This window comes from Falco naumanni, chromosome 1 (assembly GCF_017639655.2).
Source record: "Falco naumanni isolate bFalNau1 chromosome 1, bFalNau1.pat, whole genome shotgun sequence".
Taxonomy (NCBI): Eukaryota; Metazoa; Chordata; class Aves; order Falconiformes; family Falconidae; genus Falco; species Falco naumanni.
The window spans coordinates 90,368,520-90,382,153 of NC_054054.1; the positions used below are offsets into that span (position 1 = coordinate 90,368,520).

The 13,634-nt window shown below is 36.4% G+C and overlaps 1 protein-coding gene across 1 annotated transcript in view; it reads right to left on the reverse strand.

The window, feature by feature from the left end:
* Positions 1-13,634, reverse strand: part of CCDC60 (coiled-coil domain containing 60) — a 60,747-nt gene that overhangs the window by 24,162 nt on the left and 22,951 nt on the right. Inside the window, 2 exon segments of the mRNA XM_040582500.1 lie at positions 8,664-8,755; positions 10,901-10,984. Of these exon segments, the coding sequence (XP_040438434.1) occupies positions 8,664-8,755; positions 10,901-10,984 (176 nt within the window).

The window sequence follows — 13,634 nt, forward strand, 5'->3', positions numbered from 1 at the left end:
TTCTCCTGCAGGCAAGTACAACATTCTATACTCAAACGCCTGTTTAAAACCAAAACCCAGGATCTGCATAATGGGAAAGATGCATTTTATCACATGAAAATCTGACCGTGAAGTCAGTCATGAAACAAAATATGAGTAAATCTGTGGTATGTTCACAGAAGATTGTGCAGTAAGAAATAAGGATCTTCGATTGTCAAAACTATATACCCCACACTATTATAAAAGATGTCACCATGTGAATGTATTCATGTATTACTGCATATTTAAAGATGTCTCAGAGTGGTATTCAATTAACTACAACAACATTAAAACACAGAGGATGCTGCTTCCATTGTGAAAAGAGGCAGAACCTTTCCTTTGAAAATGAGGAAAGATTCTCTAACATTGAGAGGCACAAACATTTGGCTACCTGGAGATACAAAAAACAACATCCAAAAAAAGTAGCTTATTCTTAGCTGGAAATATGTTCTTCTCCACCTAGAAAAAAATGGCAGCAGCAATTTCTCTTTTAAGAAGTCTCAGAACACAAGAACACGCACACACACGCATCCCTCCATTTGTGCCATGCTGTAACTCCCATTCCTGTCGATATTCAATATAAAAGTTTTCTTTGCAGGTAGGCACATCTAGGTTTCCAGCCCTTGGTGTCTCTGGAGAAGTACATAAACAAAGGTGAGTGGGGGAAGTACTTCCAGAGCAGCACTGAGAACATAGCTTCGCACAGATAAGGGCTGGGAGGAAAATATTTATCTGTGAGATTTCAAGGTTTCACTTTATATTCTTCTCCAAAAACTTCTGGGAAACTATTACTAAAACTTCAAAAGAAAAAAAAGCAAACATCTGGAGATTTCTGGGCCTTCCATTTTCTTGCTGAATAATGTACAATAGTAACTTTATGTTCATATTACCAACAAAAACTCACTGCTTATTAAGTGGAACTTCACTAAGGTCCCTGATCCTCTACCAGGAAATACTGCTGGCCCAAGATTTTCACACAAATGAAAAAAATCTCATGATCTAGTGTCTTGCCTTACCACATAAAGGTATGTACAGAGCAGTGACATTTAACTAAGGAATGGAAAAGCCATTTTAAAGTGGTAGCTTTGTTCAAGCATCCAGTGACAACGTGTCATTTTGTATCAGAACACATGGGATTAGACTGTTGTGTTTAGATAGACAGTAAAATCTAATATCTGAACTATTTCCCCTTATGAAACTTCAAACATAAACAACCATATTTTTGCACAAAAGGAAAGAAGATTGAGACTCAAACGAACAGCCTGGAAAAGCAGAAATGTTGACAGGAATAGCAGTCTTTCCCCTGACTGATGGCAGAGATAATGATTCATACATCCATACACTTAAATGATTGTCTTTACCCATGACTGCTATCTAATTAATGTGAGCCATCATTCATGTAAAAGAAAATTTTTGCTTCTGGAAAAAAAAAAAATGCTGCAAACTGCAGCAGTGACAGTGCTAGAAACATGCCAATTAGAGTGAATTCTGCCAAACAGAAAAAGGGCACAAAACACTGGTTTCCAAGCAACTGACATTATGAAGTATTAAATACATTGAAAACTAAAATTGGCAGATAAATGTTTCACCTTCTCAGTTAGTACTGTTTCTCTCCTCTTCTTAACTCTACGCTGCCTCTCGTTCCTGCTCTTACTGACTACACTGCATCTTCCAGTAAACTCTATGAATTAAGGAATGCCAACTTATAACTCTAAGCACTAACATCTTTTTTGCCTGCATACATTAGAATATGATTGGTATATATTCACAGGTAAGGATGGACAAGGTCATAACTAGAACTCCAGAAATAACATATTTCTTGCCATTTAAAATCTTTCAGTAGTAGCTACCATTTCAATCACAGAATTGAAATGGGTTTGTATTAAAGTCAACTACAAAGCCACTAGCAGGAAAAAGAAGTAGGAGAAACTGCTCTTCAGGTAACAGTCTAACTGTTGTTGTGGGCATAAAGAATGCATTAGTAGAGGCTAGGCTCCCTGCATGCAGAGCGACTTATAGAGATTTGCCTTCAGGAAACGAACCATTTTAAAGAGCTGTCCAGTTCCTAATTTAAAACATAAAAAGCATCCAGTTGAATACTGTTAAACTGCCAGCAGTTTGACATTTATTTAACTAGCACAGCAGTGAAACAGATGCACAGGAGCTGTTTTCTTCAAACTATGGGAAATACAACACAGAGGTTTAGCATGCCCTTTTTGCAAGTAAAGGCTTGACCAGCTCATGGAATAGCATGGACACTTCTCCTTTGACCTTGCAGCTCAAAGCTGTCAATTCCTAGACATTGCTGGCCGAGGAGGACCACAACTTGTTATTTTTACATGGGCACCTACACTTAGATGACTGTCACTACATACAAAGTTTCCATCAACTTTCCTACCTCCTTTTTTACACATTTTCAACTAGTTTCATTTGAGGCAATACGCTAATTTTTACTAATTTTTGTGGCAATGTTTAACGACAAGGGTATTTCCAGTACACTTAAATGGTCTTGGGGGGCTGAATTAGAGCACAGAAGTGATTTATGGCAACCTGCTTTTATTATGGATTAACAACTACAAGCTTCCAATGCTTTGGTAAACTCTTGCTGTGTAACTGTTCTTACATCTTTCTACAATTTCCTACTTATAAAGACTTCTACTTTCTCAGTTCTCATATAATACATCCTCACACAACTGTGGATTACTGAATATAATTTCTGGATCCCATTTACAGATATCATTGGAAGAAAGCAATAAGAAAGGATCTCCTTCAGAGCGGAATGTCATTTCAAAGGGGCTGTGCTTCTTGAGTTTGCTTAGTTTTGGTAAGAATAGTAATAGAAATGAAACAATAATCCTTAGCTCAAAGCTGAAGATATCTGAATGCTCAAGGACAAAGCTGTTGTCTTTTCTGCCATACTGTATTCCACCCACTGAATCTGACATCAGGAAGTACTTAGTCAAGTAAATCAGAGCTACTTTGTGTCTACATGGGCAGTTTCTACTGGAAGATGTATTGATCTACAAAGGAACAGGAATGATCATTATCTGTAGATTTTCCAAATTTTTTTTCATTTTAGACTACACAAAGATAAGCAAATTCCTTCCTACATTTTAATGCTGTGTCTAGGTGGTAAAATGGTATCTGACAGCTGGCAGGTGTCTCCCTAAAGTGACTGACTACAACTCATCAGTAGGAAAGTGCTGGTACCTCTTTCTCCTTGGGATTAGTGACTGATAAGTTTTGAAAGATGAGTAGTCCGAGCAACCTCTGCATCCTGTCATCATCCTCTTATATCATCATGAAGACTCAAGAAAGTATAAGAGAATATTACTGACAGGAGGTATGAGGTCATCATTATAAAGGTTTATCTTCACTTTAATTATGCTTTTAATGTGTAAGGTAGAATATTAAAGCTTCATGAATGCAGCTAAGTCTGTTCCAGTAATGACTCTTCAAACATTTTTGAGATAGTTTTAAAATTCATACGACTGTGCTATGTCACTGTAATCATTAAAAAAATTCCTCACAGTTTGTTCCATTATACTCTTTCATACAAACAAGCCGCAAGATCACAGACACTACTTCCTGTGAATATGTATCAATTAACGTCCAATTATGACAACTGCTGGGTGTTCCTTTTCAATCAAAAGGAGGAAATGGAGCAAAAAACAAATCCACAAAGGTCATTTGTATTCACCGACTCCCTGTAGCATATATTAGCATGCTGCTCTGCTAGCCTGACTGCTTTAATTGAAACTAAAAGTTGCTGCTCTTTCTTCACAAAAAAGAAAAAAAAAAGCAGAGTGGAAAATACAAAATAGCTCCTTTTCTATAGTCTAAAATTGTTACTAAGAAGCATTGCTAACATGCCCTCTGGTCCAAACCAGCAGTGCAGTCATTCTCACTTGAAATTATCTTTTCCTGCAACCTCATATTTCAATATTTGGTTAAAAAGTCTGGGTTTGACTGCTCTGTTTTTCTAACTGATCTTTTTTCTACATGCAGATTTAGTCGAAGTAACATTGTGCAAACACTCAAGATGAATGGCTAACACATTGTCATTCTTAAAAGGTCATAAAATGGCACTCAGGGAATTTCCAGGGCTTACACAACACAAAGATTAAAAAACAAACCAAAACGGTTAATGTTTACCTATTATTTCCAGATATTAAGTCTGTTGGATATTTTTCCATATACTAGGTCATTTGGCTACCATACATTTCAGAGGGCATTAAGGGAAAGTGAGTTCATATTTTAAAATCTGTTTCCCTGACTTCTCAAGCAAATTTCTCCATGGCCATTATAGTTCATATCGTACTTCACTTCTTAAATAATATAAAATATGTAGGATTCATCATTTAATTGCCACAAAAAATAGAATAAATTATATTAGATGTGTTAAAGGATCACTAAGATTACAGAGTAAAGAATGTGTGGTACTGCACCATATGACAGGCAAACTTCATTCGAGCATTTATTTAGAAAACAGTGCTTTCCAGAAACTAGTGTGACCATTGCCTACACAAGAATAAAGAGGCACATTTCTCCTGAGGTACTAAGGAGCTTTGACTAGGCCCTGACCACACTACACTTCCGATGTTCAAAAAACAAAATGTATGTAAATATATCATTCACTGTTTATCAAGTGTAAAAGTAAACATACATTTATTAATGACAAGACAAGGTTAAGTCTTCCCCTTTCTTCATCTACCATCCATTTCAATTGCCATGGAAAACTTGTGGTCAGGAATATTTCCACCAAGGTATCTGAAATCCCATTAAACTAGTTTTGGATGCAACTGAATTAGATTTATGGGACTAGAAGGAGATGGCACAGTTGGAGATGCTTTAACAGGTAGGTATTTTCTTACTTGATAAGTACTTCAAACTCTGCTTGGGATATTAAAGTGGACTTAGATTCTTTCCATAGTCTGCAGCAGCACTAAAAAGGACTCTGCAAGCTAAATTAGATATTTAAGAACAATTGCACAACATCACTATTCTCTGTGATTGTGGTGCAGGTCTGATCAGGACTTAAACAATTCTGCTGATAATGTACTTAAAGGAATATAATCTTGTTTCTCCCTTCAGCTATATTGGCTTCTGGAGGTAAGGAGGGATGAAAAGACTAAAATCTAGGAGTTTAATCACTCACAGAAAAAGACATGACATCAAACCACTTTAGGATCAAATCTATTTACGTCATAAAATTATTTACATTTAACATAATTTTTCAGATTGCATTACCATTAAAAATTCAGTGGAAAGCAAATATGCATTTATCGTAATGTGGTACAGGAAACAGAAGCATCTTCAGTTAAAAGTAGACTAGACTAAACACTTCATCTGTTACAGGAAACAACTGCACTCACTCAGAGTAATGGGCTGGATCTCATAAGACAACCTTCCCTGGAGCTTCTAATTTAGTAGGCCAATTTTGGAAATAAAAATAAAAATGAGAGAAATAAAGACATCACTAAAGCCTAGAAGAATAGCTAAGGCATTTACTTACCTGAGACACCTGAAGTTCCAGCTCTAGCTGTTGCAGTGATAATTAATCTTTCATCCCAAGTTTGACTTCTCTACTATACCTATGACAGTAGTAATATTTATCCACCTAACACCTAGCAGTGCTGCAGAGATGAATAAGACAATGCTTGCATGTAACGAGTGCTAGGCATGGCAAGATTTATTGAATTAACATCCCTAAAAGCATAAGATAGTGGTAATAACATTTAAAAAATTAAAAATAAAACTGTATGGAAAAAAATATGCCCTATATGCAAAAAAAAAAAAAAATTGCCTTCTGTAATGAAAGCAATCCTCATTCACATTCTGCATTCATGTTAATTTAAAAGCCATATCTTTACGCAGCGAGTTTAGTTCAGATACATTGCATAGTTTCCAATCCCAATTTACTTGATAGAGCTGCAGAGGGGTCAAGTGATTTGCATGAAGGTACATAAAGTTAGCTGCTCAGCCAAGAGTTAGGATCCATATCTTGGCAGCCCCACACTCCCATAGCATTTCTGACCTCCCCATATAGCGCTCAACAATGCTGTAAGAGTCAGAAACAGACTGTACAAGGAGGCAAATTACTTTTTTTCCCTTCTTTGGCATTGACAAATCACACCAGCTTCAGTTTGTACCACTCTTACCCTACATGGAGCTTCTTTAGCACATGAAAAGGCTAACTTTGAAAAGCACAGCCTTTCACACCATTGAATTCTTCAGATTTAGTCCCTCCAAGGCCCCAAACACCATTTTCTGTGAAAGTAGTCCTGTATCACGTTACTTGCTATAATCTTGAAGATGATCTAGGTTTTTATAAATTCTTATTTAATTTCACAGGTCTCTACAATTATAAGCTTGGAAACTCAATCTACTGAACTGGAGAAAATTTCAATGCTGTGGAAAAGCCCAGCTGATCCTAAACAACTCTAGGCTGGCCAAGATACACAAAAATGCCATGTAGATCCTAATGGCATTTCAAAAGCACACTCGCCAGCAAGTATCAAATCAAGACCCCTCATGTTAACTTACTAACAAAATGACACTTCATTTGTTCAAATTGTGCACTGCATTGAAATGAATGGTCCAGCTTGCTTAAAAAATATTAACAAATTCCTTTGTAGATATTAGACTAAAACAATCAAGATCTTCAGTACCAAAGTTGATGGGAATTTTCATCCTGTAGAACACTTGCAAGTATTTTTTATCCTACTAATCTGAAAATAACGTAAAAGCAAGCAAAAGCAAGGTCCAAGCACCTGCAACTCTTATCAAGCAGCAAATTGATCTTTGGCAGGTTATCATCAAAAGAATTTTAACTTGACCTCATGGAGACAATCCCACTGAAACTTAGTAATGAACAATGAATGCAGGCAAACATAACTAAAAGTGCATTTATGGCAAAACGAAGTCATACTTTACTGAAATGGCTTATCCAGCCTCCAAAGTACATACATAGCATTTATTATTTTGTTTACGGTTTACTACTATTTTCAGCCAAGTTTATCAAGTGAAAATTCACTGCAACTGAATGAACAGAGTAAGTGAATAATAAAAATAATTGGGGGTAGAGAAGGATAAAAGGGGAAAATGTGAAATTTAATGTTATCACTAGTAACTACTATAAAATTTAGAAATTGCTCTGATGTAAAAACTCAGGAATTATTAAACACACTACATAATTGTGAAATGTAAATTTCCGATTCCTCTACAGTAGCACATGCAAAGCAGCTACTTTTCTCTAACTTCCTTGACTTTTATACAGTTAATCTCAGTCAAACAATGCAAGAGACTAATTTGTCTTCAACATATTACACTGATACAGTAGTATCATGTGTTGTCTTGACTGCCATATTTGCTTAGATTTAACCTAATTATTAGGGTTTCATATACATCCCATCTTATTGCTGCTTGCTTTAATTCAACTATTTTTATCTAGTGAACAAACTCCAAAAGACTCAAAGTCTAGGAGCCTCATAAACACTTGGGTCATTTGTACACTTCTGGGGCTGGCAGTGGTCATCTGTCAGTTTTATTTGCATCAGGCTGTAACTAAACCTTGCCAGATGTAAATCATCTTTTCGTACTACTGCTTGCTGTATCAGTTGCAAATGAATCACATTTCTTAGCTTAACACATCAATAACTCTAGAAGGTTCCAGGAAAGTTTAGCACCTACTGCAAGTCTTATGCAGTTTGTTTAGCAACTGTTTAAGCTAATAGTGAAAAAACAGAGTGAATGGTCTCCATAGGCAAGTTTAGAGTGCAATCAGAATGCATGATGGCAACAAAAAAGCATATTGAGCATCACTTGCAGTGAAAATGGTGAAACATGGGTGACAATAAGCCTAAGTACATTTAAGAGTATGAGTACCTAAATGGGAAAGTGCTCTTTGCTAAAGCTAGTTCCCAACAGGCCTCCCTGGGTTTTGGGTTGTTTGGGTTTTTTCTTCTTTACATGAGCCCATAAGAAATGCCCTGCTAGGACAGAAGTTTACTGTGTCTAGTGGCAACAGAAAATACTTTCTAGGAAAAGCATGCACACCCTGCTACCTTCTGCGGTCAGTCCCATAGAATACTAGCTGCTGTCCAAACTTGGCTGACTAAAAGGCATACAGGATCCCAAACCTGTGTCCTATTAGAACAGCTCACTACCCCTCAGATAAGGGGCACAAAAATCTGTCCCTTCCATATCTGTATCTTCCTGAGGCTTAAGCTGGTATATTCCAAGTGAGTCCATGCAGGTGTTTAACAGCACTAGTTATTTTCACCATTATTTTCTATCACACAATAGACATTATACATCCTAACATCACTTTTTTACAACTGTTACCAAATCTTGGCACAGCACTGTCTCATGCAAAAGAGTGCAAAGTAACAAGCACCTTTATAAAAAGAAAAATAAAACAATATAGTATTGATACAGACAGAACTACCAATCAATCATTCCTCATACAGCATTGACAACATTTTAAGTATACATAAAGCCTATAAAGGAGTAATTGTAAACTATCTTTTCTAAGCTGTTATTACAGTTAGTTATTTCACCTATCATTCAATTACTGTCATTGCAGAACCAAAGATTCCTTTAGCCCTGACTGGCCCATTTCTGCGTGCTCTGCATTCCCTTACCTTGAGCAAGCTAGAGCTTTACTAAGAGTCATCAGCTCCTTTCCTGTTTCTCTAAATGGGGAGAGCCTCCTCACTGGTTCCAGTGGATCAGACTGAAAGTAAATATTGCAGTATTAGGAAGAGCTTAGCATAGAGAAGGTATGTGCAGTCTCAGGGTTCAGTTTTAATCACCAAATATTTTCTGAGATAGTCATCATCTGGGACAGCATTGTGTCATTTTACAAGCATGTAAGTCAGTCTTACATGATACCACTGTGCATGCCTGTGTGTACATGTATTACAACAGCTTTTAATTCATTGGCTGACTTCAAGTTTGACAGAGATCTTACAGGCAGTTAAGCACCCATGAGCTTCATTAAACTACGAGGCAAGAAGAAGAGATTGTTCAATGGCCTAGACGTAAGGAATGGCTGCTGCAAGTGCTTATGCATTAACTACAAGAAATATGCATGGAAGAGAAATATTTTAATATTTCTGGGTCCCAACCCAGAAAAATTTTCAGTTAAGACTCAAAATAAGGAGATCGGTATTTCTAAAAACAAAAACATTAAGAAAAGCTCCACAGTCAAAGCTGGTTTTGGAGCACAGAACATAATGTTTATTTGGTGGTATGCAGACTGTGGTGTGGCCCAAGGTATTCAATGAGGTAGTTCTGTGCATTCATGTGTCTTAAGGTGCCCAAAAAAATTAATTACTAGTAAAGGAAATAAAGATGATCCTTTATTACGCACCTGAGAAAGTATGCAATAGGATATCCAACCAAGATCTGCAATCTGTGGAGAAAATGCTCACCTACTTAAGAGAGGCTGAGATGCTATTTCAAATCTTTATGCACATCTAAGCACGCTGGTTTTGATTGCTGAAACAATTGGTGCTCTGTATGGAAAACAGCTTGTATATGATTGGGCTGCATACTTCACCCTTTCACAGTATGTTTTTAACTTTAAGAGAAAATTCCAGAAAGTCCAAACAGAAGAAAAGACGTTTCTTTAATAAGATGTATAGATAATAATTATAAGTGAAAACTGAAAAGAGAAAACTGATAAATGAATGCGTCGGTGGAATGTTTCTAGTGTTCAAGCCAGAGGGCTTCTGCCAGCAAAACACCTAGTGCAGCTGCACCTTTCACAGGACTTCCATAGCACATCTTACTTTTCAACTTTGTTAGCTTCCAACAACTGGCTGATTTGTGTTAGATAAAAAAGGAAATTAAGTATTGTATTGTGATAGATGAGATATTACTGGAAGCTGAAGTCAGGCTAACACTTGTGCTTTCCTTCAAAGAAAACTTAAAAGAAGAATTAAAAGAAAATGTTATTTGTCAGTTTTCATATAATTGCAAATGTACCATCCTTTCTCTTTTGTTTACATTTTATTCTTCTCTTTTATAAAAAACAGTATGATTAAATCAGCTGCCTGGCATTCAGTTTTGTTCTAAAAAAAAGGAGATAGATCAAATTTTAAATAAGCTAACAAAGACAACATTATGACGAAAAATTAAACCTTTTTGCTGGATTGTTGAATAAAATTCAGATAAATTGTTGAATGCATACAGAGAAATTAAAATTTGCTTCAATTCCAACATTTTATTTATATTTACAGGGCCTGAATTGCTTTTGGATAGATAGCCACAGACTGCACTAACTCTGGCAGGCCTAAGTACATTATCAAATTGAAAATACCTTGGGTGGTCTTGGATGAGTTTGAACAGATTCTCCACAGTAACTACTCTGTGATGACCAAAAAATTGCCTTTAAGTGAAATTATCTCCCAGCCTTTCAATATTTAAAATCACAGGTTAGGCTCACACCAGACAAAGGTTGAAAACCCAAGTATAAGCTAGATCTTCAACAACTGTTAATTTGTGCAGCTCTACATAACACTGCAAAGTAACAGCACTTTCAGCTTCAGGTTTTTGAGGTCTAAGGATGTGCAATATTGGCCTATGTACTCTAATAAAAATACAAATTTTTGAAATAAAAAGTAATTTTGAATGTATTAGTCATTTCTATGCTAAACTGTGATAAAAGGTCAATCTTCTAGAACTGGCACATGGAACAACTAACAGTTCAAATGAATTTTCAAGACACTTTTCACCAAATTACAATAGAATCCTACATCAGCGATTTTTTTCTGGTACCTTCAGAAGGAGTTTTACTGCATAATACCTATGAAAACATGATGTTTGTCTGTTGCCTTAAGTCCATCTTGAATAAAAGCTTCAGCAGTAGTCTCACCTCTGGACTGAAAGAGTACTTGTTAGTAGTAACCTCTGCCACTTCTTTGGGTGGTCTTTCCAGCACATCTTTCTTCACTGGTTCCTAAGAAATCAACAAAAACATGTAACCATTTTTGAAATACTGCTAGTTACCCATACTGTAGCAAGTCATCATTTTCAAAATTAAATGGTGCAAATAAATTTTTCTACAGAGATGCAAACTAAACCAAAAATAATGGCTAGTCTATTGTAGAAAAGCTTAAAATGTCACTAAGTAACTTTAATGCACAAATAGATTCTCATATGAAGTACTTGCTGACAAGCTACTGTGCAAAATGCATACATGCTTTCTAAATTACTGTGCTTAAATGCTTAGAAAATGTAACTTTTCTCTTGGAAGACTGTTATATAGACTACTGTGTCTAACATAAAAAGAAAATCCAATTTCCAAAACGAGGAATAGAAAATTACTTACCTGCAATTGCTCTTCCCTGAAGATACACACTGTGATAGACCACTATTCTTTAGTCTGTGCTTTCACCCACAAGGCAGGCACAGACTCATAAAAAGCCACGAAGTCAAACACAAGTACACTTTTAGAACTCCTTCAACCATCAGTTTATTCAAGTGGAAGGAAGAAATATTCCCTCCTATTTAAAAATTATATAGGTAGATTAATAAAAGACTTCAGATCACTCAGCAGTGTATGGTGCTTAGGCTAAAAAGGATATGAAAACAGTAATTTCTTCCTGCACTAGTTTTAGATCAAAGAGCTCATTTATTGATTCCAAGCAAAGCAAAGCTGCAGGCCCTACCACGTTGCATCCATATAGCCAGGGTGTGCTTGATGTACAAAAAAGGCTGCACAGCAGACTCAGAGCTGCAGATTAAATACTTGCTATGCTGTATAGCTTCTGCACAGCACAGCAAAGCCTGAAAACATTCAAGTATTTAAAAAAACAAAACAAAAGACAAATCGAGAGCAGAGCATTTTGCTTGCTGGAATCTTGACTTGAGAAGGCACAAAATTCTTTCCAATTTTATGTTCCTATGTAACATTTCAGCAGAACAAAGGTTCAAAGTGTAAGGAACAGTATCTTCACCCATTGCTGAACTGCAGACACCAGTGAGGCAGCCCACAAACAAGTAGAAAACTACTGGGGAAGGAGGGCAGATGGGAGAGCAAACCCAAACTCAGGAATGGTACTAAGAGCAAAGTAACTGGAATGGAAAAATGTTTTTCTGCAGCCAGAGTAGAAGGACAGACTAATGAAATGTCAGAGAGAAGTCTGAAGGCTCCACTATTTCATGCAATTGAGGTGCACTTGACCAAGATTTATCAGCAGCAGAGAGAGATAGCAAATTGACACTGCTCAGGAGCACAAATCTTAAAGGACTACCAATACACCCGAGAGTCTGCCTCAGTGAATGAGAAAACCTCATTCACACACTGAACAAGAAAGGAATCCTTGCATAGCCTGAGTGGGCACCCATACTTCATCTGTTGGAAAAGCTAATCAAAGATTACTGGGGATGAGTATGCATTCAGTATGGAGAGCCTGTTACACTGAACTTCAGGGAAAATAAAAATTAAGTATCTGTCATTACATAAATCTTATCATCAATATGTGGTATATTTTTCCAAAGATCAAAGTTATATATTTTAACCATTTGTAATAAAAGCAGATTCTGAATACTAAATGTCTTCATCTGCAAAAATAGGGTTTCAAAAGTAGGCTGGATTTTAGAAACTAGTTGCCAAACAAAACTCTTTAAAAAAAAATTGCCAGCATAACAAGTCTGAAATATTTTTAACTACTTTCCTCTATATTCATGAACACAAATGGTCTATGCAAAACATAAATAATGCCAAAAGACAATTATTAATTTTGTTTTCAGAAGCAGCAAAATGTTTACAACAGCCTGGTACCATTGCTTTTACAGCTGGCGATACCTTGAATGGCATGGCTAAAACAAACAGTCTTTCAGAATAGCTTACTACTCAAGGGCAGGAAGAGTGGTAGAATGTAGCCCTAAGGTTTCAATAGCTTGAAAGCACCAGCACACTGCCGACTGGTACGGGGCCTGGAGCCACGTAGCTATATTCATTTCAAGCAACTAATGCCACAGAGCACTGAAAAAAAGTTCTCTCAGGTGCAATATTTCCCTGCATCCTACTTCTGGCCAGCCAGCTCTGCCAGTTGGCAAGAAAAGGAAAAAAAGAGCTGTGAACCTACCTAACCTTTACACCACTGCTCAGGGATGGAGGTATCACATACACCACCCCCTCTACTCAAGCACTGATAATGTGATTCAATCAGCCTTATCACAGGAAACAGAAGGGAATAGCTTCCTTTTCTACAACATTATCTTTTGTTACAACGTTATGTATTGAAAAGGTGCAATCTGAGCTTAAAACTGTAACAGTATGTAATTATAGAACAGTAGAACTCTCTAATTTTCAGTGCAGATATAAAAAAAATGGAGAAAACACCAATACTGGTACGTCTAATTTGTTAAACTCAATATATTATCATGACATTATCTGAACAATCTTTGGAGTCTGGGTGTTGAGGTTTTTTTTAGTGTTTCCAACTTATCAAGACTTTCATCATAGTTAGTCTAATTTGCTTTTAAGCCATCAAAAGGCCTGTTTCGGTGATCATTTCCTGCTTTCATTATAGTGAAATAACAAAATCTCATACAACTCCATATGTAAGAAACAATTTTAAAAACAAAAAAAAATCATAAGG